The 27,958-nt window shown below is 40.2% G+C and overlaps 3 protein-coding genes and 1 pseudogene across 3 annotated transcripts; 3 read left to right on the top strand and 1 right to left on the bottom strand.

The window, feature by feature from the left end:
* Positions 1-2,745: 2,745 nt before the first annotated feature.
* Positions 2,746-9,093, top strand: LOC118630128 (olfactory receptor 1L4). The gene is made up of 2 exons (XM_036261846.1): positions 2,746-2,810; positions 8,145-9,093. Exon 2 carries the CDS (start codon positions 8,158-8,160, stop codon positions 9,091-9,093), a length of 936 nt encoding a protein of 311 aa, XP_036117739.1. The 5' UTR covers positions 2,746-2,810; positions 8,145-8,157.
* A 9,011-nt stretch (positions 9,094-18,104) lies between these two features.
* Positions 18,105-18,413, bottom strand: LOC118629808 (40S ribosomal protein S27-like). Its single transcript, XM_036261451.1, has one exon. The coding sequence runs from the start codon at positions 18,392-18,394 to the stop codon at positions 18,140-18,142; it is 255 nt and encodes an 84-aa protein (XP_036117344.1). The 5' UTR covers positions 18,395-18,413; the 3' UTR covers positions 18,105-18,139.
* Positions 18,414-20,891: 2,478 nt separating this feature from the next.
* Positions 20,892-21,683, top strand: LOC118630011 (annotated as a pseudogene).
* A 2,707-nt stretch (positions 21,684-24,390) lies between these two features.
* Positions 24,391-27,054, top strand: LOC118630008 (olfactory receptor-like protein OLF4). The gene is made up of 3 exons (XM_036261713.1): positions 24,391-24,463; positions 25,012-25,068; positions 26,117-27,054. Exons 1-3 carry the CDS (start codon positions 24,391-24,393, stop codon positions 27,052-27,054), a joined length of 1,068 nt encoding a protein of 355 aa, XP_036117606.1.
* The last annotated feature ends 904 nt before the right edge of the window (positions 27,055-27,958 follow it).

Genomic DNA, 27,958 nt, shown 5'->3' with positions numbered 1-27,958 from the left:
ACAACAATGAGGTATCACCTCACACCTGTCAGAATGTCCACCATCAACAAATCATTAAACAACAAGGGTTGGCGAGGGTGTGGAGAAAAGGGGACTCTAGTACACTGCTGGTGGGAATGCAGACTGGTGCAGCCACTATGGAAAACATGGTGTTACCTCAAAAAATTAAAAATTGACCTTCCATTTGACCCAGTGATCCCACTTCTAGGACTATACCCTAAGAAGCCTGAAACACCAATCAGAAAGAATATATGGACCCCCATGTTTGTAGCAGCACTATTTACAATAGCTAAGATCTGGAAACAGCCCAAGTGTCCATCAGTAGACGAATGGATAAAAAAGCAGTGGTACATATACACAATGGAGTACTATGCAGCTGTAAGAAAGAAAGATCTCTTATCCTTTGAGACGACATGGAGGGACCTGGAAAGTATCATCCTAAATGAAACAAGCCAAACAGAGAAAGACAAGCATCATATGATCTCACTTATTTGTGGAATATAATGAACATAACAGTCTGAGGAATGGGGTAGTCCCAGAGACGTGGAAGTGGGGTACAGACTGACAAACCCCAGAAGAGGGGATTGTGGGGGAGAGACAAACCACAGAACTTATATGCATGTATGCATGAACAGTGGACATGGACAACAAACTGGGGACAGGGCAGGGAAGGAAGGGAAGGGGAATCAGTGGGGGGGGAGAGAAATATCTGTAACAAAAATTAATTAATTTAAAAAAAGAATTGTTATCTAAAATGCTCACAAAAAGCTCTTAAAACTCAACAACAAGAAAACAAATAACTTGACTAAAAAAAAAAAAAGGGAAAAACCTGAACAGACCAAAGATAATATTAAAAGATGGCAAATAAGCATATGAAAAGATGCTCAACATCATATGTCATCAAGAAAACGCAAATTAAAACCACAATGAGATATCAGTACATACCTATTATAATAGCCAAAATCCAACCCACTGACAACCCCAAATGCTGACAAGGATGTGGAGCAACAGGAACTCTCATTCTTTTCTGGTGGGAGTACAAAATGGTATGGTTTGGCAGTTACTTGCAAAACTAACCCTATTCTTACCATATGACCCAGCAATCACACTCTGGTATTTACCCAAAGGAGTTGAAAATTTATTTTCACACAAAAAGCTACAGTTGAGGTTTAAAGATGCTTTATTCATAATTGCCAAAGCTTGGAAGCAGCCAAGATGTCTTTTAGTAGGTAAATAGATAAATAAAGTATAGTATATCTAGACAATGGACTATGATACAGCACTAAAAAGGAATAAGCTATTAAGCCATAAAAACACATGGAGGAAACTTAAATGCATATTCCTAAATGTCCCAATAAGCCAATACAAAAAGTCCACATGCTATATAATTTCAACTACACGACATTCTAGAAAAGGTGAAACTAATAACACAGTAAAGAGATCAGTGGTTACCAGGGGCTAGAAGGAAAGGAGGAATGAATAGGTGGAGCACAGAGGATTTTTAGAGCAGTGAAACTATTCTCCATGATACTACAATATACATTTGTCAAAATCCACACACAAGGTACAATGCCAAGGGTGAACTCTATGTGAACTATGGACCTTGGGTGATGATATGCCAAAGTAGATTCATCAGTTCTAACAATGTATCATTCTGGTGGGGATGTTGATAATGGAGGAGGCCATATGTGTATAGGGGCAGCAGGTATATGGGAAATCTCAGTACTGTCTGATCAATTTTGCTATGAACCTATAAAAAGGGCTCTAAAAAAATAAAATATTTAAAAGAAAAAATTGAAGAAAAATATATATCTAAAAGTTGTGCTTGCTATGCCATTTGTACATGAGAACAATATGAGTTAGTGAGGCTAAATATCATGCTCAAATTCACCCATTTAGTAATTGGTGGAATGGTATTTATTTCCTTTTTTCTAAATTTTATTTAATAATTTGAGAGAGAGAAACATCGGTTTGTTGTTCCACTTATGCATTCATTAGTTGCTTCTTGTATGTGCCCTGACCAGAGACAGAACCCACAACCTTGGTGCATGGGAAGACACCCTAACCAACTGAACTACCCAAGTAGTCAGGACCTGGAACTGGTATTTAAAAACAAGTAGTCAGGCTTAAGAAATTGAAGCAATAAAATATTTGAGAAAGGCAAACAAAAACAACAAAGCAAAATGAGGTTAAGTATTGCAAAAGCTCACACAGCCTATAAGAGGCAGAGTCAGCATCCAAAGTTGTCCTGTCTGCCCCCAGAGCCAGTACCTTAATCCCTTCCCCCTTAACACTACATCTGCAGTGAGATAGCCCTACATGCAGACATAGAGCCTCAGGGATGTCAGAAGTCATCACCTCTCCTTCCAGGTTGGTACACATAAGCCTACACACAGACATGCACAGGAGTGCATGCATGTACAGACAGGACACACGAACACACATGTGCATGGACACAGATCCAACCCTGCTGTTGCATGGCTCTAATTCCCTTCCTGGGTATGAGGCTACACCTCTGGAGCCCAGGTTCCCCACAAGCTCCTGAACACAGAACTCAGTGAGGGCATCAGTAATGTTCTCTCCTAGGAAGTCTACAGGGCCGACACCCCCAGGGCTCTGGCGTACTGGGAGGACAGGCCCCTGGGTCCCCCTTTCTAACATCAATTCCCACAGTAGAGAGAAGAACCAGCACATTTCTGAAGCTAAATGAGCACTTCCAGCAGCCTCCAACCTCAGAGATTCAGAGCCTGATCGTAACCCCTTGGCAGGCCCCAAGTTCAGGACCCCGAATTTCCTCCGTCAGGCCACAGGTAGGCAGGCTGAGGGGCTTGGGGATCGGAAACTGTGGGAGCAACATATTCATGTGATCTTCCTCCCTTTTCCTCATCCTGTCTTCTCTCCTCCATCTCAAAAGCCAGGAAACAAATGAACAAGAAAGTTAGGATAATGCAGGGCTTCAAAGCACACACTCTGAAGCTGGACTCCACCCTCATCTAGCTGTGTGGACTTAGGCAAGTCACTTCAATTCCCTGTGCCTCACTTTCATGATCTATACAGTGGGGGGCCGTAAGGACTAAATGGCCTAATGCATGTCAAGTTCTTAGAGCAGTGTCTGGCATGTGTACGCACTACAAGAATACACAGGGGAGGGGCTGCAATGAAGTGGGCATCTCCAAAAAGAATCTGGGTGAGGTGCCTCCAGCTCAGCAGAGGAACACCAGACATTGCTTTCCAGCATAAGTCCCACTCTAAGCACCTCTGGTTGATCAGATGGAGACTAAAGGTATCTTGAGACTGAGGGAGAGGGGTATTCACAAAAAGAATTCCCATGAGCATATTTTAAACGTTCAATTCCTTGGAATCTAGAACAGCTGGGAAAAAAGAGATAAATCTCTAATCTGATATAGTTGTAAAAACTAGACAGAAAGGAGAGGTCTCAGAGAGCTGAAAAGAGAAGAACCCAGCCTTAAAAGGGCCCTGCACAGTCCCTAAACTGGTCAGTCATACCTGTTGTAATGCAAACAATATAATATAAAGTTAAATATGGAAAGAACTCCTCACTCATGCCTCTAGTCTCACCTCAGAATGAAGTCACACACACCACAACACATACAAATATAAAGAATTTTTTTACCCAAATGGGATTACTCTATATACATCGTTCTGCAACTAGCTTCTATTACTTAACTAGCTTTTATCACTTAAATATTATAGACAGTTGTGTAATGGTTACATAATATAGCTTAGGAATGAGCAGCTTCCACTCTGCCATCAGATGCCTTGAATGAAAATCCCAGTTCTAACATTTCCACACTGTGCGATCTGGTGAGTTACTTAACTCTACTAAATTCTATTTCTTTATCTGTAAAACAGAGATAATGATAGTATCTATCTCTTAGGATTTGGAGGAAATAAAAAGACAAAAGACATGCAAAGCACTTAGTTCAGTGTGTGGCACATATTGAGTGCTAATTAATGTTGGCTAACGTTAGCCATTATTTCTTTAGAGATTGTGTGATATTGAATAACAAGAATATTGAATACTCTGAATTGTTTAATAATTCGCCTACTTGTGGATATTTAGGTTGTTTCCTCTGTGAGTTGCTTTGTTCATTTGTTTGCATTGTTAGTTTGGTATTATAAGCAATGCTATAATAAAAATGTGTGCACATCTCTGCGCTACACATATATGACTAATTTTAACAGATAGATTTCTTTAAGAGGAATTACTGGATAAGTAGATACATATTTTCAATTCTAGTAGAGACTACCAAAAAGTCTATACTGATTACCCTCTCATTACCAGTGTATGCAAGGGGTTTTTCCCTTTAAATATTGTCCAAAAACTGTATTGATAATCTGATGGGTGAAAATTGTATCTCAGTGTAATTTATGTTTTCTGATTGCCATCAGGATTAAATATTTCATGTTTTCTCTGATAAATGTGCTGCAGATATTTTCTTTAAGTCAATAGTTTATATTTCAGCTTTACTTATTACAGCTTTGGTGTAATTTTCACATTTTTTTATACAATATCGTGTCTTTGTTGCCTCTACATTTTATGTCTTGCTTGGAGTGGCATCCCCATACTGAGACCATTAAAATATGCTCCTTCTTTTTTGCTAAAACTGACTTTATAGTTAGAAATTTTTACTTTTAGATTGTTCATTTATATGGGTTTTATTTTTAGGTGTGGGATATATAGAAATCTAGCCTTCTTTTTCCAAAGATTCACCAATTGTCATAAATATTACTTATTTAATAGTCTATCCTTCCTACATTGCTATGAAATAAATCTTTATTATATATTGAGTTCCATATAGTTTATAAGATATGTATGTATATAGGTATAAATAATGATACACAAAATTTATTTATGTTGGTCCACTGATTTTTCTCTGTGTTTTTCTTATTGTTTTTCATTATTTGTGTCCTTAGGTTTTTAGGTTAGAAAAGTTCTCTGCTATTTTTTTTTTTCTTTCAAAATCATCTTGTCTTTCTTTAGCCATTTACTTCTCTAGATGAATTTTAGAATGACCTCAAGTCACATTAAAAATCCCGTTGGAGCCCTGGCCAGTTTGGCTCAGCGGTTGGAGCATCAGTTCCCGCTAGGGGCATGTACCAAAAAAAAAAAAAATCCCATTGGGGTACCATTGTTTCACATTGCTTAGATGTATATATGAAGGAGCAATGATGTGCAAAATACTGTATTTCAAATTGATTAGTAATGTCTAAAATATGGTATTGTTTTACCAAAGCTGGATAAATCAGTATAAACTTTTATTACCTGAGATATAGCAAGTTTTTTGTTCAATTTATTTTGTAATCAATTCTGAGTTCTTGTGAACAGAAATAAAGTTTAAGGTGTAGATGCTCAACAGGCAGTAAAGGGTGTTTTAAAGAATTAATCTAAAACATTCTGATCTAGTAAAATAATCAACACACAAAAAATTCCCTTGGGGTATTATTACAGATGCACTGAATTTTATAATTTAAGAAAAGTTGACATTTTTCCAGTTTTGCTGAGATATAACTGACATACAACATTACATAATTAAGGTATACAACATGATGATTTGATACACTAATTTATTGCAAAATGATTAGCACAGTAGAGTTAGTTAACACCTCTAACAACTTACATAATTTCTTTTATGTGATGAGAACATTTTTAGATCTACTCTCTTAAGTAGAAATTATGGTTAGCAGGAGCTGGGAAGGGTGGGTAGAGGATATGGGGAAATGTTATTTTGAAGTACAAACTTCTAACCAGTAGATAAATTAATTCTAGATATCTAGTGCACAGCATAGTGACTATAGACTAATGTACTATGAACTTCAAAGTTCCTAAAAGAGTAGATATTACTTGTTCCAACCACAAAAAAATTATAATTATGTGACGTGATATATGTGTTGCTAATGCTACACTGGTAATTATACAGCAATATATAAATATATCAAATCAGCCCTGGCCAGTTCGGCTGAGCAGTTAGAGCACTGGCCCTCAGAGTGAAGGGTCATGGGTTCGATTCTTGGTCAAGGGCACGTACCTGGGTTGCAGGTTTGATCTCCAGCCCCAGTTGGGATCATGCAGAAGGCAACCAGTTGATGTGTGTCTCTCACATCAATGTTTCTCTCTCTCTCCTTCTCCCTCCCTTCTACTCTACCTAAAAATCAATGGGAAAATATCCTCAGGTGAGGATTAACAAAAAATATAAATAAAAAATTGAATAAATAAGTGTATCGCCTTGGCCAGTTTGGCTCAGCGGTTAGAGGGTCGGCCTGCGGTCCGGAGAGACCCAGGTTCAGTTCCCGCTAAGGGCACGTACTTCGGTTGCAGTTTGTCCCCGGCCCTGGTTGGTTGTGCGGGTGGCAGCCACTCGATGTGTCCCTTCACGTCGATGTTTCTCTCTCTCTCTCCCTCCCACTCTATCTGTACAAAAAAATGGAAAAATATCCTCGGGTGAGGATTAAAAAATAATAATAATAAAAATAAAAAAATAAGTGTATCAAATCAACATGTTGCACTCCTTTAAACTTGCACAATATTATATGTCAATTATATTTTAATAAAAGTAAATAAATACCTATCTACTATCAGAAAATTTCAAGTATGTAATATAGTAGTGTTTACTTTATTCACCATGCCCTACAATAGATCCCCAGAAATTAATCATCTTATAACTGGAAAACTATACCTTTCGTCCAGCGTCTCCTCATGTCACTCAACTCCCAGTCCCTGGCAACCACCATTCTACAATCTGTTTCTGTGAGTTGGTCTTTTTTAGATTCAGTCATGAGAAAGAAGGGAATCCTGCCATTTGCAACAACATGGATGGATTTCTACAGCATTGTGCTAAGTCAAATAAGTCAAAAAGAAAAAGACAACCACGATATCATAGTATCTATATGTATAATCTATAAATTGACAGTCTTTAATATTGAATCCTCCTGTTTTAGGAATAGAATATCTCCATTTATTCAGATTGTATCTTTGTATTCTGTTATAGTTTCTTCAGCTAGAACTTTCACATTTCTTTTTACTTTTCCTTTTAGGGTTATTCCTAGGTATTTTTTTAGACTTTCCATTGTCAATTAAAATTTTTTCTCCATATGCTTTCCTAATATAAGAAAAGTATTATATTTGTATATTTGTCTTGTATCTGGCCACTTTGATGAAATGTTCATTTGTTTAAGGTCTTCAGACCTTTCTAGATATACAAGTCACTTAAAAATAATGACAGTTTTCTCTAATCAAATGTTTATGGCTCCTATTTCTTTAATTTTGCCTTTTCATTGGCTTAGACTACTATCTGAGCAATACAATTCAATAATGGTAACAGAGGCCATCCTGACTTGTCTTTTCCGTAATATTGGTAGGAATCAGACTTCTTTATTCTGGTATTTTGAATGTTTAGAATAAGGACTTCATAGTTTTTTACTCAGAAAACTAATATATTTCAATAACTAATCTCAGTAACATAGGCTATTTCTGATAACATTCCTATTTTGAGTGGCATCTCTGAACCAAAAACTTACAACTTAAGTGGTCAGATTTTATTAGCCAAACAGAAATATTTAAATACATATTAAGCAAATTTTTCTCTGAAGAGTTAAAAATTCTCCTCTGACTTCTGTGGATACCAAGGAGCATTGATTAAATCTGATGCTCACTTTTGTCCTATCCCAACTACTACAACCTCTGGAACTATCAGTAGAAGAGGATCCTAATGAGAGGCTCTCATTCACTCAAACCCTGTCTTTGAAAGCACTCTGATTAAAGGTGGGACCCAGCAGCCTCTTCCCCTGGGATAAAAAAAAATTTAAAAGGCTAATAAGTTGGTCAGGAAACAACCTAAGAAGAATCTTTAAAAAGAGAATTGAGAAAAACTCAGACAAATTAGGCTACATAGAAGGTCCTAAGAACACATCTTTAGTTTCTCATATAGGAAGCAACTTGGAATTTTTAAACTTTTCCCTTGTGAGATTTTACTCCCCATTTATCTGTAATTTCTTGAAGTAAATAATCCCTAAAATCCCAACAAATAGCAGTGGGTTTTTTTTTAAGGCTGGAGGTTAGGGAAGAAGGTATCTTGATCAAATTGCCACTCATATCTCTCCCACTCATCTCCAACCCTGTCCAGGAAGGCAAGAGACATGGAGATAAAGAACTACAGTAGCAGCACTTCAGGCTTTATCCTCCTGGGCCTATCTTCCAACCCTCAACTGCAGAAACCCCTCTTTGCCATCTTCTTCATCATGTACCTGGTCACTCTGGTGGGAAATATACTCATCATCCTGGTCATCTACTCTAACTCCCAGCTCCATACACCTATGTACTTTTTTCTCAGCAACCTATCCTTTATGGATATCTGCTTCATAACAGTCATTGTGCCCAAGATGTTGGCGAATTTTCTATCAGAGACAAAGTCTATCTCCTACGTGGGATGCCTAGTCCAGATGTACTTTTTCATGGCGTTTGTGAACACTGACAGCTACCTGCTGGCCTCTATGGCCATAGACCGGCTGATAGCCATCTGCAACCCCTTCCATTATGATGTGGTTATGAACCCACGTCGCTGCCTCCACCTGCTGCTGGGTTCTTCCACCATCTCCCACCTGCACGCGCTGTTCCGTGTGCTACTCATGTCCCGCCTGTCTTTCTGTGCCTCTCATGTCATTAAGCACTTTTTTTGTGATACTCAGCCTGTGCTAAAGTTATCCTGCTCTGACACTTCCTCCAGCCAGATTGTCGTCATGACCGAGACACTGACAGTCATTATGACTCCCTGCCTGTGCATACTCTTCTCCTACCTGCGAATCATCATCACTGTCCTCAGAATCCCCTCTGCCGCTGGGAAGTGGAAGGCCTTCTCTACCTGTGGCTCCCACCTCACTGTAGTAATCTTGTTCTATGGGAGTGCCATCTATGTCTATTTTAGGCCCCTGTCCATGTACTCAGTGGTGAAGGATCGGGTAGCCACAGTTATGTATACAGTAGTGACACCCATGCTGAACCCTTTTATCTATAGCCTTAGGAACAAAGATATGAAGAACGGTTTGAGGAAATTAAGGGACAGGATTCACTCATAGACAGAACAACACGATGGAATGTCATAATTGGGAAGTGACCTCAGAGATGATAGGTTATCCTCCTTCCTAACTATTTTTCACATGGCACCCAAGAGGTCATGACCGGTGGTGTTGAATGGCAGTAAGAGCATTGACCTGGAAGCTAGAACACTTGCTGTCTACCAGTCACCTTTACCAAATATATGCTTAATCCCAGACTAGGTACTGCTAGGAATCCAGATTTCAGGAAAACATTTTCTTCTACCCAGCTGGTGGGATAAAGCTATCTCCAAATGTGTTTTCTATAAATTTGACATCAGCTAGTCCTCAAGGAATTATACAATTCAATTAGTTTTTAGAATAAGACATTACATGGATTTGGTAGGGGATAGGCAAAGAGTCTTTGAGGAATGACCTAAGATCGTCCTTAAGGCTGGGTTGAATTTTGACAGATGAGAGCTCATTAGATGAGGAAATGGGCAGAGCACTTCACACAGTGGGAATCACCGAAGCAAGCAGAGGCAATAAACACATGGAATGTGTCTGGCATACAGTGAATAGCCCTGTGAGGCTTGTTCAATTCAAGAACAAAGAGAGTAACACCGGAAAGATAAAATGATCTGCAAAGCAGATGTACACCCTACCAACGCCAAAGTATTATCACAGTGTGAATTTTCAGTACTCAATTTATTTTCCCTTCTTCAGTCTTCCTTTCTCCACATGGACAAAATTCTCACTGAAATGCCCTTTATAACCTGAGATAAGCAATGTGGATCAGTCAGGATAAGCCAGCTTATACTGTGGAGACAATCAAAATTCTTTGGAACTTAAAACCAAAAGTCTATTTCTTATTCACACTGCAGGTCCACCATTTTTTTTTAAAAAGCATACAAATGCTGCTCATTTTATACAAAGTCCAAAGCTGATGGATCAGTCACCATTCCAACATTAATCATCACTGTCAGAAGCTGAGAAAGACTCTTGAAGATTTTGCTCTAACAAATAAATACTCAGATTCAGACGTGACTCACCACTTCTGACCACTTATTGTCCACAACTAATCTCATGACCCCACAACATGGAGCCCAAGGCACAATCCAACAATGTATTTGTACAATGGAGAGCCAAAAGTACTTGTTGATCAACATTAATAACCATTACTCAATCCTAACAACTCACAAATACATAAAAGTGTAAATGTGTTGCTTAATCAATCTTTCCCTGATTATGTTATTGTCAATAACAACAGTAATGCAAGATATATACACTCTCTGGGATTCTTTTTTTTTTAATCCTTACCCGAGGACGTTTTTCCATTTCTTGTTCAGATAGAGTGGGAGGGAGAGAGAGGAAGAGAGAGAGAGAGGGAAACATCGATGTGAAAGGGACACATCGAGTGGCTGCCACCCACACAACCAACCAGGACCTGGGACAAACTGCAACCAAGGTACATGCCCTTAGCAGGAACTGAACCCAGGTCTCTCTGGACCGCAAGCTGACACTCTAACCGCTGAGCCAAACCAGCCAGGGCTTTTTTTTTAACCCTCACCTGAGGATGTTTTTCCATTGATTTTTAGAGAGAGTAGAAAGAAGGTAGGGAAAGAAAGAGAGAGAGAAACATGGTTGTGAGAGAGACAGATCGATTGGTTGCCTCCCACATGACCCTGACTGGGGCCAGGGATCAAACCTCCAACCCTTCAGTCCCAGGCCACTGCTCTAACCACTGAGAAAACTGGCCAGAGACACACTCTGGGATTCTTTTGCCTCAATTATTTCATCAACTTATTACAACCAGCAGATTTTGTGGATCAATAGGACCTAAAGTTGAATACAACTTTAGTGGCCTAAAGGAACTCTAGAAGTTTACAGAGGCCTAATGGAACTCAGGGACACCTAAGGCTCAAAATCAAGGTCTCTACAATTGCTGTCACTAGGTCCTCTTCTAATTGTCATGAAGCAACCAGCAATTCAGGCAACAAACTTAATTTGTAGTAGCCTTCATATCTGCACAGGCACATTCGACTTTCACCACTATCTCCCATGAACCACTTGATTTAGGGATGCTGGTCTAGCAGGTCTGTACCCTTTCCACTTCCTCTATTTATGTGCTATAGTTTTCTCAGGCTTAACCACGTGCCATACACACTTTAGAATATGAAGAATGCCTGGCACATACTAAATAAATAAATTCATTAATTATAGCTTCTAGTAACTTATAAAGCTAAATAAGTCCTTTGGTCCCAGGAAACATTTGTTACTTCTGTCCTCTCTCAGCAACACATGATTACTAAGAAATCAAGATCTTTTATGTATAAGTCTACAGATATTCCAAAAAGTTCACACTAAACTTTAATAAAAGTTTTTCGATCCAAACTAGGGTGCCCAGAAGTTAACTTGGGAAAATGCTAATAAGTTTTTGGTAAGAATAAAGTAAATTCCAAATGGAATTTTTAACAGAAGTAGATAAATAAATTCTAAAATTCTTATGGATCTAAAAAGAACCCAACATAGCAAAAACAATCTTAATAATAAAGAACAAAGCTGAAGGCTTTGTACTTTATGATTTTGAAATATATTACAAGGTAGCTATAATCAAAATAGTACTATACTGGCATAGAGACCAATGGAACAGAAGAGAGAGCCAAGAAATAAACCCAAGTATACATGGACACCTAATTTTCAACAAAGGCAGCAAGAATACAAAACGAGAAAAGGATAACGGTGCTGGAAAAACTGGATATATCCACATGCAAAAGAATGAAATTAAACTCTTCTAACACTATTTCTAAAAATCAATTCAAAACTGATTAAAGACTAAAATGTGAGGCTTGAAACTATAAAACTCTTAGAATAAAACAAAGGAAAAGATTATTGACATTGGTCTAGGCAAGTATTTCTTGGATATGACACCAAAAACACAGGCAACAAAAGCAAAAATAGACACATGAGACTACATCAAACTAAAAAGCTTCTACAATGCAAATTAAATAATCCATGTAGTGGGGAAAGAAAACAACCTAGAGAATAGGAGAAAGTATTTACAAACCATGTATTCAATATGAGGTTAATCTACCAAATATAAAAGGAGTGAAAGTGACTGGAGATGAGAAGAAAGAGGAAAGTCTATGCATGTAAATTCAGACCATCAGTTCTAAAGGCTGGAAAGTCCAAGATTAAGGGACCAGGAGATTTGGTGTTTGGTGAGAGTACAAAGTCTCATCTAAATATCATCTAAATCAGATGTATGTGAGACTAGAGATATGATTCATCCTGAGGCAAAATTTCTCTCCAGCTGTGAAACCAGAAATGTGGTAATGGAGAGACCATGATGGCAGTAGATTAGGTGGAAACTACACTAACCTCCTCCCATGACCAAACTGGAATTACAACTAAATTATAAAAAATTATCCTGAATATCCAGTGGAAGACAAGCTGGAGAGAAGCCTCATAACCATGGTTTACAGAAGAAACTACACCGAGACTGTTAGGAAGTGTGGAGGCATGAGAGGGAAGGCTGGGTTATCACAGGTGGCAGCTGAAGTTCCAGAGGGATATCTCAGCTGTGGGGGTGGAGAGGAGATTTTCCCTGAGAAGTGCGGGGTCTAAACCCTAAGCTGAGCTCCCAAGACTAAAGCAACAGAATGGGGAAAGGCAACCACATAACATCTGGCTTTGAAAAGTGGTGGGGTTTCGGTCCACCAGAGAAAGATGGCATAAAGACACAGATACCCTCTTAAAGGGCCAACACACAAAATTTCATTCACAGCCACTCACCCTGGACTCCAGCACAAGGAGGGCAGAGCAGACTAGAACCACATGAGGAGAATCTTGGGTTGGTGGTTCTAGGAAAAGAGCTGAATGGTCAGCTGCCAGATCCCTGTGCTGAGTCATTCTCCCATACAGCAGAAGCCGTCTTTCTCAGGCAGAGCTTTCCCCTCCTTGCAGCTTCAGTCTGGAGAGAAGCAACAGCCCCACCCACTGGAATGCCTCTTAACCCACCCTGTGGAGTTTACACCCTGTGGAGCTTACACCCTGCTGAGAAGTAAAGCTCTTCTAGTGAGTTACCCTAACAGGCAGCCTGCAAGAGAAGGCAGATCTCTGGGTGCTTTGAAACTTTTGCTGACTTGCCCCGAGCCTTGTGCCTATAAAAGCCAGCCTTAGTGCACAGCTTGGTGCTTTCTGCATACACCCAGGCCCAGCAGAGAGAGCCCTAAGTTGTGGATCCATGATAGCTCCAAACAGGTTGCCCAGGACCAGTCACAGGCAGTGTCTGACATAACCCTGCACTGGAGTCCCTCTGAACAGGCCCAAAACCAATACATCCTGTGGCTAGTTTCAGACAACAACAAAGCAGGATCCAATAGCTTCATAAGCAACATATCCACAGGGAGATCTCAGCAGGCACCAAACCCTGCTGAGGTGAATTCCAGTTCATGTGATCAGCATCTGCACAGCAGCTTGCATGCTGCAGTGGTAGTTTAGCCTCACAGTCAGCCAGCCCTAGAATCGATCCCACACATGAATGGGCCAATCGCAATCAAGACTCAATTACAACAGGAGGGCCCAGGTAACATAGACAATGGATATTTCTATAGCATCCAGCTCAGGTGATCAGGGAGACTGTGCCACTGAGTCCCAAAGGACACCTCATACTAAGGCCACCTTACCAAGACTGGAAGGCATAGCAAATCTACCTAACACATAGAAACAAACACAAAGGGGCAGCCAAAATGGGGAGGCAAAGAAACAAGCCCCAAATGAAAGAACAAGAGAAGTCTCCTGAAGAAGAGGCAATTGATTTATCAGATATAAAATTCAAAGTAACAATTATAAGGATGCTCAACAGCATAAAAAAGACATAGAAACCATAAAAAAGGACCAGTTAGAATTGAAGAATGCAGTATCTAAAATAAAGAATGCACTGGGAGAAATAAACAGTAGGTTGGATGAAGCAGAGGTTTGAAAAAGCAATTTGGAAGGCAAGGTAGAAAAAACACCCTATCAGAGCAGCAGAAAGAAAAAATATTTTTTTTAATCCTCACCCAAGTATATTTCTCCATTTATATTCAGACAGAGTGGGAGAGAGAGAGAGAGAAACATTAATGTGAGAGAGATACATCGATTGGTTGCCTTCCTCACAACCCCAACCAGGGCTGGGGACCGAACCACAACTGAGGTACGTGCCTTTGACCGGAATTAGACCCATGACTCTTTGGTCCATAGGCTGATGCTCTAACCACTGATCCAAACCAGCGAGGGCAAGAAAAAATAATTTTAAAATTGAGAATAGCTTAAGGGACATTTGGGATATGAAGTGTAAAAACTTCCGCATCATAGGGGTACCAGAAGAACAGAGATAGCAAGGAATCAAGAAACTATTTGAAGAAATAATGACCAAAACCTTCCCTAATCTGTGCAGGAAAAAGACACACAAGTCCAGGAAGCACAGAACCCCAAAGAGGCCCACACAGAAATACAAAGGATTGTAAAAATATATTATGAATAGCTATATGCCAACAAATTGGACAATTCCTAGAAACATACAACCTTTCAAAATTAAATCAGGAAAAAGTCAGAAAATATGAATAGACAAATTAAAACTAGTGAAATTGAAGCAGTAATTTTAAAAACTCCCAACAAACAAAAGCCCTGGACCAAGCTTCACAGGTTAATTTTTACCAAACATTGAGAGAAGAACTAATACCTATCCTTCTCAACCTATTCCAGAAACTTCAAAAGGAGGGATAACTCCCAAGTTCATTTTATGAGGCCAGCATTATCCTAATTCCAAAATGAGATAAATACACAACAAAGAAAGAAAATGATAACCATACATCCTTGATGAATATAGAGGCTAAAATCCTCAACAAAATATTAGCAAACTGAATCCAGCAATACATTAAAAAGATCAGCCCTGGCCAGTTTGGCTCAGCGGTTGAGCGTCAGCCTGCGGACCAGAGAATCCCGAGTTCAGTTCCTGCTAGGGGCACATACCACAAAACAAATAAAAATAAAATAAATAAAAATATCATACACCATGATCAAGCAGGACATATTCTGGGGATGCATGGTTGGTACAATATCCACAAATCAATAAACGTGATACACCACATAAACAAAATGAAAGTAAAAACCACATGATCATATCAATAGATGCAGAAAAGCAATTGATAAAATCCAGCACCTGTTTATGATAAAATCTCTCAGCAAAAAAAGGAATAAAGGGAACTTCCCTCAACATAATAAAGGCCATATATGACAAACCCGCAGCCACCATCATACTGGGCAAAAACTACAAGCATTCCCCCTTAAGATCAGGAACAAGACCGGAATGTCCATTTTCACCACTCTTATTCAACATAGTACTGAAGTCCTAGCCATAGCAATCAGACAAAAAGAAGAAATAAAAGGCATCCAAATTGAAAAGGAAGAAGTAAAACTCTCATTATTTGCAGATGACATACCAAATATAGCGAACCCTAAAGATTTCACCAAAATACTACTAGAACTGATAAGTGATTTCAGTAAAGTAGCAGGATACAAAATAAATATCCAGAAATCAGTTACATTTTTATACACCAATAATGAACTATCAGAAAGGGAAACTAAAAAAACAAAAATCCCATTCACAATTGCTTCAAAATGAATAAAATACCTAGGAATAAATTTAACCAAGGATGTAAAAGACCTGTACTCAGAAAAGGATTAGACGCTTATGGAAGAAATTGAAGAAAATACAAATAAGTGGAAGCATATACTATGCTCATGGATAGGAAGAATTAACATAATTAAAATGCCCATGCTACCCAAAGCAATCTATAGATTCAACACAATTCCTATCAAGATACCAAGGGAGCCCTGGCGGGTTTGGCTCAGCGGTTAGAGTGTCCGCCTGCGGTACGGAGAGACCCGGGTTCGGTTTCCGCTAAGGGCATGTACCTTGGTTGCAGTTTGTCCCTGGCCCTGGTTGGTCGTGCGGGTAGCAGCCACTCGATGTGTCCCTTTCACATCGATGTTTCCCTCTCTCTCTTCCTCTCTTTCCCTCCCACTCTGCCTGTACAAAAAATGGAAAAATGTCCTCGGGTAGGAAAAAATAAATAAATAAAAAAGATACCAAGGGAGCATTTCACATGAACTAGAACAAATTTTTATGGAACCACAAAAGACCCCGAATAGCAACAACAACCTTGAGAAAGAAGAACAAAGTTAGAGGAATCATGCTACTTAATATCAAATTGTACTATAAGGCCATAGTTATCAAAACCGCGTGGTATTGGCATAAAAACAGACATATAGATCAATGGAACTGAATAGAGTCCAGAAATAAACCCACACTTTTATGGTCAATTAATATTTGACAAAGAGGCAAAAACATACAATAGGATAAAGATACTCTCTTCAATAAATGGTGATGGGAAAACTTGACAAGTATGTGCAAAAAAAATGAAATTAGACCACCTTCTGACACCATATACAATAATAAACTCAAAATGGATTAAATACTTAAATGTTAGACTTGAAACCATAAAAATCCTAGAAGAAAACACAGGCAGTAAAGAAAACACAGACATTTCTCATAGCAATATTTTTTTCTCATGTATCTCTTCAGGTAAGGGAAACAAAAGAAAAAATAAACAAATGGGACTACGTCAAACTAAAAAGTTTTTGCACAACAAAGAAAACCATGAACAAAATAGAGAGGCAACCCACTGAAAGGAAGAACATATTCATCAACACATCTGATAAGGGGTTAATATCCAAAATTTATAAAGAATTTATCAAACTCAACAATAAAAAAATTCCAATATAAAATGGGCAAAGGACCTGAATAGACAGTTCTCCAAAGACGGCAAACAAATGGCCCACTGACATATGAAAAGATGTTCACTGTCACTAATCATCAAAAAAATGCAAATTAAAACTACAGTGAGATATCACCTCACACCTGTCAGAATGGCTATCATCAATAAATCAACAAACAACAAGTGTTGGCATGGATGTGGAGAAAGGGGAATCCCTGTGCATGTTGGTGAGAATGCAGATTGGTACAGCCACTGTGGGAAAGCAGTCTGGCAATACCTCAAAATTTAAAAATGGAACTGCCTTATGACACAATTTTACTTCTGGGAATTTATCTGAAGAATCCCAAAACACTAATTCAAAAGAATATATGCACCCACATGTTCATTGCAGAATTATTTATAGTAGCTAAGATTTGAAAGGCAGCCCAAGTGTCCATCAGTAGATGGGTAGATAAAAAAGCTGTGATACATTTACACAATGGAATACTACTTGGCCATAAAAAAAGAAAATTTTACCCTTTGCAACAGCATAAATGGACCTGAAGAATGTTATGCTAAGTGAAATAAGCCAGTCAGAGAAAGACAAGTACCATATGATTTCACTCATATGTGGAATGTAATGAACAAACTGAACTACCAAGCAAAATAGATAGAGACTCACAGATAAAGAGCAAGCTGACAGCTCTGGGTGGGGGGTGCTGGAATGGTGATGGAAGGATTGAGCAAAAAAAGAAAAAATAAGAGAAAGAACTCATGGACACAGACAACAGTGTGGTGATTGTGGGGGTGGAGAGGGAGTAGATGGAGATGGAGGAGGGTGTAGGGGGATAAATGGTAATGAGAAAAAAATAAAGAAATTTAAAAATATATATATATATGATATTTCTACAACTCAATAGCAAAAAATAAAACAAAACTAACAACAAACAAGTAAAACCTGACTAAAAAATGAGCAAAGGACTTGAATAGATATTTCGCCAAAGAAAACTTGCAAATGATCAATTGCTGCATGAAAAGATGCTCAGTATCATTAATCATAAGGAAAATGAAAATCAAAACCACAATGAGATGCCCCGGAGAGTGCCAAAGACCCTCTCAGGGGATTTGGGACTTCAAAATTAATTTTATAGTATTACTAAAATGTTATTTGACTTTTTCACTCTCATTATCCTATGAGCATACAGTGAAATTCTTTTTTTTTATTTTTTTTTATCCAAAATGTGTTTATTGGGATGGTTCCCCACTCATCTTGATTTGAGGTGTGTTTAGTGCTGTTTCCTTCTGAAGGCGCATCCTTCTGTAAGCCTTGCTTTTCCTCCTGTTGGCTGACAGAGAACAGTGGAACAACCAACACACAAAACTACTGTTTGTGCATGGCTAAAGATGGTGGTGATTTTATAGCACCCTGGGCATTTTACATCCATGAAGTAGGAATTGGGGCTCTGCACCAAACGCTTCTTCTTGAGTTTCCTCTTCTCCTCTTCTGGAGAGGGATGAAGGAGATCCTTAGCGAGAGGCATATTGTCGTGGGGAGGTCGTCACCGCCGGAAAAGGCAGTGAAATTCTTTAAAGGCCACATGATGTATGACAACATGGTTCTGATGGCTAATAGAATTTGTAATGTATATTCTTGTAATTTTTAGAAATCCTAAGTTAACAGTTTTAGTATATAAATATGTGCTTTTACAGAGATTAACTCAATTTGATATCAGTACTTCTGTGATTTCATGAACTTTATTTGCTTATACCTGCTATAATCTATATGACCTCATTATCATCCACAAATTGTTAATTTGAAATCTAGTATTTTTCCTGTGTTTACATGGAAACTCAGTAAGAAGAAAGTATACTTCGTTATCTTGTTTTACAGTATTAATACTTTTAATTTAAAAAAAAAAAAAACTCAAATAAAAGTGTATAGAAGTGCCAAGGCCACTTCTAGGAATATACCCTAAGAAGCCTGAAACACCAGTCAGAAAGAATATATGTACCCTCATGTTTGTAGCAGCACTATTTACAATAGCTAAGATCTGGAAACAGCCCAAATGTTCATCAGTAGACGAATGGATAAAAAAAAGTAGTGGTACATATACACAATGGAGTACTATGCAGCTGTAAGAATGAAAGATCTCTTATCCTTTGAGATGACATGGAGGGACCTGGAAAGTATTATCCTAAGCGAAACAAGCCAAACAGAGAAAGACAAGCATCATATGATCTCACTTATTTGTGGAATATAATGAACATAACAGTCTGAGGAATGGGGTAGTCCCAGGGACGTGGAAGTGGGTACAGACTGACAATCCCCAGAAAAGAGGGTGGGGGGGGGAGATAAACCACCGAACTTATATGCATGTATGCATGAACAGTGGACATGGACACCAAAGCTGGGAACAGGGCGGGGAGGGAAGAGAAGGGGGAATCAGTGGGGGGGAAAGGAGAAACATCTATAACAAAAATTAATTAATTAATTAATAAAAAATAAAACTGTTAAAATGTAAAAAAAAACATTTAAATTTTATTTAAACCTCTTAATAGTTTATAATTTAAATTTCTTTAAGATTTTTAAATTATAATTTTTCCATTGTGTATATGTACCACAGCTTTTTTATCCATTCATCTACTGATGGACACTTGGGCTGTTTCCAGATCTTAGCTATTGTAAATAGCGCTGCTACAAACATGGGGGTACATATATTCTTTCTGATTGGTGTTTCAGGCTTCTTAGGGTATATTCCTAGAAGTGGGATCACTGGGTCAAATGGAAGTTCAATTTTTAATTTTCTCAGGTAACACCATATTGTTTTCCATAGTGGCTGCACCAGTCTGCATTCCCACCAGCAGTGTACTAGAGTCCCCTTTTCTCCACACCCTCGCCAACACTTGTTTGATGATTTGTTGATGGCGGCCATTTTAATAGGTGTGAGGTGATACCTCATTGTTGTTTTAATTTGCATCTCTCTTGCCCTGGCCAGTTTGGCTCAGTGGTAGAGCGTCGGCCTGTGGTCCAGAGAGACCCAGGTTTGGTTCCCGCTAAGGGCACGTACCTCAGTTGCCATTTGTCCCTGGCCCTGGTTGGGTCATGCGGGTGGCAGCCACTCGATGTGTCCCTTTCACGTCGATGTCTCTCTCTCTCTCTCTCCCTCCCCTTCTATCTGAACAAAAAAATGGAAAAACGTCCTTGGGTGAGGATAAAAAAGAAAAAAAAAATTTGCATCTCTCTGATGATTAGTGATGTTGAGCATTTCTTCATATGTCTCTTAGCCATTTGTATGTCCTGTTTGGAGAGGTGTCTATTTAGTTCCTGACAAAGTTATCTTATCCTCGGCTTTATTTTTTTTTTATCCTCACCCGAGGACATTTTTTTGATATTTTGTTCAGATAGAGTGGGAGGGAGAGAGAGAGAGAGAAACATCAATGTGAAAGGAACACATCAAGTGGTTGCCACCCACACGACCCAACCGGGGCCGAGGACAAACTGCAACTGAGGTACATGCTCTTAGCGGAAACCGAACCCGGGTCTCTCCAGACCACAGGCCGACGCTCTAACCGCTGAGCCAAACCGGCCAGGGCATCCTTGGCTTTATTAATGTTAATAACTTACCAATTGTGCCATGTGAAACAGAGTACTGAGTAAGTGTGGTGAAAGTGGACATCCCTGTCTTGTTCTTAATCTTAAGGGACATGCTTTTAGTTTTTGCTCATTGAGTGTGATGTTGGCTGTGGGTCTGTCAAATAAGGCTTTTATTATGTTGAGGTATGATCCTCCCCTCTGTTCCTACTATGTTATATATTTTTTACATAATTAGTACTTACATAGCACCTATTCATTTACAAAGTACTTTTCAGACATGTTTATTCAGTAACAGAGCCAGAAGGGAAAGCCAGACCTCTGTGACACCAAAATCCATTCTCCTGTCAACTACACCAACCACTCATGTAAGTTGTAACGACTGGATACTCCAAGACAGAACGCATGCATAACATGCCTTCCCATTTTCTACTTTCAGGACACCAATGCAAAGGGGAAACCAGAGTCATATCACTGAATTCCTCCTTCTGGGACTGACAGGTGACCTCGAACAGCAGGTGTGGCTCTTTGCCTGCTTCCTGGCCATGTACCTGGTCAATGTGTCTGGCAACTCAGTCATCATTGCAGCCATCACAGGGGATGCCCGCCTCCACACTCTCATGTACTTCTTCCTCTCCAACCTGTCCCTAGTGGACACCTGCTTTACAACTGTCGTTATGCCACGAATGTTAGTGAACATGCTGACTCAGACAAAGACCATCCTGTTTGCCCCTTGTCTTACCCAGATGTATTTCTTTGTGGCCTTCGGGATCACTGACAGCCTCCACCTGGCTACCATGTCCACTGACTGCTACATGGTCATTTGTAACCCACTGCATTACACCACAACCATGAATCCCAAGCGCGGTCTCCTGCTAGCGATAGCATCCTGGGTGATCCAACTCCACTCTCTTCACTCACCCACATGATTCTCATGGCCTGCCCCTCCTTCTGTGGGACCAACATCATCCACCACTTCCTTTGTGACATCCAGCCGCTGCTAACACTCTCTTGTCCTGACACCTCTATCAATGAGCTTTTGGCCTTCACAGAAGATTCCCTTGTGATCATGAGTCCCTTTATCTTCATTATTGTCTCTTACGTCTACATCACCTGTGCTGTTCTGAGGGTAACCTTCTGGGAAAGGGAGGTACAAGGTCTTCTCCACCTGTAGATAACACCTCACCAATGTGACACTATTCTATGGGACCGTAACATCTATGCATGATACATGGTGATGGAAAAAGACTTGACCTTGAATGGTGAACACACAATACAATATACAAATGATGTATTATAAAACTGTGTACTTGAAACCTATATAATTGTATTAATCATTGTGACTGAAAAAATTCAATAAAATGGTTTTAATGACTCTTGCACAGAGAAGTCCCTATTACTTCAGCAGATTTATGTAGATGAGTCATACCCTCTCAAGTCACAGGGAAAAAGTTAGTTCACTTTTTCTTTTAAAAAATTATTTTTTCTTTATTGATTTTAGAGAGAGAGGAAGGGAGAGAGAGAAAGATAGAAACATTGATGAAAGAGAACATGGATTGGCTGCCTCCTGCATGCCCCCCACTGGGGATCAGGCCCACAACCTGGGCATTTGTCCTGATGAGGAACCAAACCAGTGACCTCTTGGTGCATGGGTCGACACTCAATCACTGAGTCACACCAGCTGGGCTGTTCACTTTTTCTACATAGAAAACTGTAGAAATTTGAAGACAATGGTTGTATGGCCCACCTACACCAAATCTGTTCAATGTATTTATTTCTATTTATTTGCTGGGAAATGATACGTTTTCTTCTTTTTTTGATTACAGTCTACTTCCTTTTTTTTAATCCTTACCCAAGGACATCTTTGCATTAATGTTCAGATAGAGAAGGAGGGAGAGAGAAAGAGAAATATTGATGTGAGAGAGACACATCGAGTAGCCACCACCCACACAACCGCAACCAGGGCCGGGGACAAACAGCAATGGAAGTACGTACACTTAGCAGGAACCGAACCCGGGTCCCTTAGGTCCATGGGCCGATGCTCTAATTGCTGAGCCAAACCGGCCAGGGCTCAATTACAGTCTACTTGCAATATTATTTTATATTGGTTTCAGGTGTACAGTGTAGTCATTAAACTGGAAATATCAAGGGGAAAACTTTGCAAAGTATATGACTGTCTAACCACTATGATAGATTTTTTTTTAATTTTCTGATTTGTTTTTACTTTATTATTATTTTTTTTTTATCCTCACCCGAGGACATTTTTTCATTTTTTGTTTATATAGAGTGGGAGGAAGAGAGAGAGAGAGAAACATCGATGTGAAAGGGACACATCGAGTGGCTGCCACCCACACGACCCAACCAGGGCCGGGGACAAACTGCCACCGAGGTACGCGCCCTTAGCGGGAACCAAACCTGGGTCTCTCCGGACCACAGGCCGACGCTCTAATCGCTGAGCCAAACCGGCCAGGGTGTTTTTACTTTAAATAATGTTTTTCAATTGCAGCTGACATACAATATTATATTAGTTTCAGGTGTACAACCCAGTGATTAGACGTTATGTATAATGTACTAAGTGATCATCCCTATAAATCTCATACCTATCTAATACCATACACAGGTTTTCTTTATGAGGACTGGAATCTGATTTAGAGAGTATGGCCTGCATAGCAGATTAGGGTAGGGGGAGATAAAGCCCTCCCACTCCTGTGCCTAGGAAAGGGGTACCAGGAGCAGTGCTCCCAGAATTCCCAGGCCTCGTCACTCAAACTGCTAGGACTCAAGAACCCAGGGCCCAGAGGGCATAGCTGGGGTTGGACACTTGCCCCATTTTGTCTCTAACTAGGAGTCTGGGACTGAGTCCCAGGAGACACTGCCTGTGAAAAGTCCACGGCTCTTTCTGGCTCCTATGCCTGAGCACAGGTTTCTCCAGCCCGAGTCTTTAGTCCGTGCTGCTGTTACAGGGAAGAGAGAACCCCAAGGTACCAGCAAGTCATCTTGCAGAGAAGTAGGAATGGAAAACCAGAGAGAGGAGGCCGACCCAACACCTGGTGATGGTGATGGGATCTGAGGATGGTCAGAATTTCCAGGTAAGACCTGAAGGAAGTAAGAAAGTAGACATGGAACATACTGGTCTCTATACTGGTCTCCGTCTCTCTCTCTCTCTCTCTCTCTCTCTCTCTCTCTCTCTCTCTTTCTCTCTCTCTCACACACATCTCCTCCCCGATTTCTTCCTCCCTTCCTGCTCCTTCTTCACTCTCAGCCAAATACAACCTGGCTCTCTTAACCACCATGAGGAGGGCCTAGATTTAATATTCATGAACTCCCTGAGAATTCAGCCTGAAGTCAATGCTGATCGGCCATCCCCAAGCCCCAAACAATGGCCGATACATTAAAACTGAGCAACAACAGCCCTGGCCGGTTTGGTTCAGCGGTTAGAGCATCGGCCTGCAGTCCAGAGAGACCCAGGTTCAGTTCCCGCTAAGGGCACGTACCTCGGTTGCAGTTTGTCCCTGGCCCTGGTTGGGCCCTACAGGAGGCAGCCACTCAATGTGCCCCTTTCACATTGATGTTTCTCACTCTCTCTCTCTCCCCTTCCCACTCTATCTGAACAAAAAATGGAAAAATGTCCTCAGGTGAGGATAAAAAAAAAAACTGAGCAACAACAGTGCCCAGGACCTTTGTGCTATGCACGGACAGTCCACTCAGCCCATTTGCTCATGAGTGGCATTCAGTTTCATTCCATGCCACCGCCCAAGAAGAGGACAATCCCCATAAAGATCAATAGTTCAGCAAGCCCTATTCCATGTTTTTAACTTGAGTCTCAGAATTATTTGAGGTAGATTTATTTAAGCTCATTTTACAATTGGGATTTTTAGAAGTAAAGTGATTTGATCAAGGTGGCACAGCTAGGACTCAAACCAGTATCTGCAAATATCAAAGAGGATGCTTTATCTTGGTGCAACTAGGTCAGAGCCTCTGCCACCCAAGCATTATGATGATGATATTGATGACAATGGTATTTCCAACTCTACATATGAAACAAGTTTTCAAAGCCCAATTTCCCACAGATGGTGACCGAGGAGTCCAGTTTACCCAGGGCTGAGGGATGTTCAGTTTTAAAAACAGCAGAGTCCTGGGCAAACACAGGGGACTAGTTGGTCACTCCAGAAAGCACCCTGCTTTTGTTAACACCATCAAGAGAAAACAATTATGACACGAAAAGCTAGTATTGGGCCAGCTTTTGATATAGGCCAATCATTGTTCTAGTTTTGTACAATCCTCAACTAATTTAATCCTCACAACAACGTTACAAGTTAGGTATTGTTTTTATCCCCTTCAAGCAGATACAGAAACTGAGGCCAGAAACACTGAGCAAACTTGTTCAATGTCACAGCACACAAGCGGGCTGGTGGCCAAATGAAGTTTTGTCAGACCCAGAGGGAGTGTGCTTCATCAGTGTGTCAGAGTGTGCCATTAGCACAGGCTGGCACTGCCTGTGTGTTCATCCTTCCACACCACCCCAATGCATAAGATACAATCCCTCACTCTGTTTTTATATTCCAGGTCCTGGAGAAACCTTCAGCTCATTCTGCATTTTGATGTTTTCATCAGCCCTGTATGGTAGGTTTATGTCCACATCTTACAAATGAAGAAAATGAGGAATAAATAATTTACCCAAAATATAACGAGCAGTGAGGGTCTAGAGCTGGGAGGCGTGTTCTCTGGCAGTGTCCAGTGCATCGGGAAGCCCAGGTTCCACTTTATCCAATACTACCAGCAATATTAGTCACTGTTATCGCAATTTATTGAAGGCCTGCTCTGTGCTAATGCTTTAAATATGTCATCTCCTTTACTATCTACAATAAGTATACAAAGTGTGCACATAATTCACAAACTGAAGCTCAGAGAGGGTAAGAGGATATGTAAGCTGCTGAGGATAACACAGCCAGAAAGTGTTCCCATCTATTCTACAGGACACCAAAGTCAACATTCCAAAGGGATGATGATGATGATGATGATGATGATGGGAACTTTCATTTGCAAAATGCCTTTGAGTTTATAAAGTAACTTTATCCACATTAGCTCATTTCATGGGTCTTCAAAAGAAAAAGAGGGTAGATATCCCATCATACCCAAAATTCCTAAGTCTCAGGAATTTTGTAGTTAGTTATTAGTTATTGCTGTGTAATTAGTTATTAATTTTCTAACCTTATATACACATTCACATGAGAGAGAGAGAGAGAGAGAGAGAGAGAGAGAGAGAGCTGTGTTTAATAATTTTCTAGTAAATACACATTCCCAAAATATCTCATTCAGATTTCACAAGCCTATGAAGCTGATAGCCTATTAGAAAAGGGGGAGGAGAGTGAACTAAGATTTAGGAAGTTTCTTCCCATCTAATCTCCAGTTCGACCTCATCCAGGAGGTCTACCGGACAATGTACTAGATGACTAAAATGTGAAAGTCAACCCAACAAGATCTCCCATTATCATTGTCCATAGTTCTCACCTCTACCCATTTCCACGCCTGCTGCCAAGAGATACCAGTGTTATCTCTGTGACCTCTGAAAAGAATGCAGAAAACAGATGAAAGGCTTTGAATGATATAACTGCTTGGAGTCTATGTATATTTAAGCAAGATTTTCTTCCAAATGTTTTACTTTAAATAGGAATCAGAAATCAAACCAGTGTCTCTAACTTCCTGCTCCTGGGCTTCTCTGAACACTCAGAGCAGCAGCCCCTGCTGTTTGGGCTGTTCCTGGGCATGTACCTGGTCACCCTGGTGGGAAACTTGCTCATCATCCTGGCCATAGCTTCTGACCAGCACCTCCACACTCCCATGTACTTCTTCCTGGCCAACTTGTCCTTCATCGACACATGCTTCTCCTGCACCATTGTCCCCAAGGTGCTGGTGAACATCCAGACCCAGCAACACACCATCTCCCATGCTGGGTGCCTTGTGCAGATGTTTTTCTTCATGGCACTGGCCCTGCTGGATGACTTCCTGCTGGCTGTGATGGCATATGACCGCTATGTGGCCATCTGTCTTCCTCTCCACTACACCACAATCATGTGTCCCCAACGCTGCCTGGGACTGGTTGCTGCATCCTGGCTCTGCTCCCACCTCCTGGCCTTCTCACTCACTCTGCTGATGTCTCGGTTCTCCTTCTGTGCCTCCCATTCCGTCCCACACTTCTTCTGTGATCTTCTCCCACTCCTCAAACTAGCCTGTTCAGACACCCAGATCTTTCAGGTCATGATGTTTACTGAAGCAGCCCTTGCAGGTGTGGTCCCTCTCACCTGTGTCCTGGTCTCTTATGGCCACATCATCCATACCGTCCTTGGGGTCTCCTCTGCTGGTAGAAAGCACAAAATCTTTTCTACCTGTGGCTCTCACCTGTCAGTGGTCATGCTCTTCTATGGTACAGTCTTTCTGGTGTATTTTCAGCCCTCATCCTCCTACTCAGCCAACACTGGAATGGTGGCATCTGTGGTATACACAATGGTGACCCCCATGCTGAACCCCTTTATCTATAGCCTGAGGAACAGGGATATGAAGGGGGCTTTGTGGAGACTCTTTGGCTGGGAAAGATGTTCCACCCCATAAAAACCCTTCCCCAGAGTAGAAGCCCAGACTTTTCAACAGGCCTTCTTTCCTGGACTTGATCATTATAAATTTGAAAGACTCATATTCAAGACAGGATGGCTGCTTAGCCTTACAAGGATATGCAAGAAAATGAAGATTCTGATTTTGCAGGACTGGAATTGGGCCAACTGAGTGACGAGCACTCCCTGCAGAGTGACCTGATGAGAGGGTACATGGATCCAAGCAGATTTTGTCCAGAGCTGGGAACATCAAAAATATCAGCAAACAATTGACTTTTAGGAGGAAACCCAATGGGAACATAGTGTAGGACTGTAAATTCTTCCCCAGCCACAAGAAATGATGGCAAGACTAGGCAGGTCAGGACTTCAGTCAAGTTACTGGGCTTTGGGGACCAATTCTGATCTGCTTTGAAAGAAACTCATTCATAGGTCTTAACATGGAGAATATGACACCAAGTAAGCAGAATTTATGTGAGGCCTGAAAGGTCAAGAATATTCTAGAAAAGGATCCTAGGCATAGAAAGAGTATGAGATTTGTCTACTGTCACATATCTGGGACTAGATATTTGTCTCTGACAGATGATTTCATTTCTTATTTGTTAGTTGTGACCAGTCTTTATTCTTTATTCTTTACTTTTTAATCTTTGTTTTATTTTTTCTCCAACTGAGAAACCATTCGTGTCACTACAGTAAATATCTAAAATATAAAAAAAAAAAATTTAAATCCCTTTTAAAAAGAAACCACTGTGAATACTTTACACAAACCCTTTCTCTGTATGTTTATCTGATATTGTGAAGAGGCTGGTTTTGCCACATGATCTTATAAGATGAATATTTTCCACATTATTATCATTAAATCATCATAAACTGTTTTATAATTAATATTATAGCAGAAGCAGGTGCCA

Source organism: Molossus molossus, unplaced genomic scaffold, assembly GCF_014108415.1.
Source record: "Molossus molossus isolate mMolMol1 unplaced genomic scaffold, mMolMol1.p scaffold_m16_p_14, whole genome shotgun sequence".
NCBI classification, from domain to species: domain Eukaryota; kingdom Metazoa; phylum Chordata; class Mammalia; order Chiroptera; family Molossidae; genus Molossus; species Molossus molossus.
The sequence above is the reverse complement of the archived record's forward strand: the minus strand, read 5'-3'. Positions and strand labels throughout refer to the sequence as shown.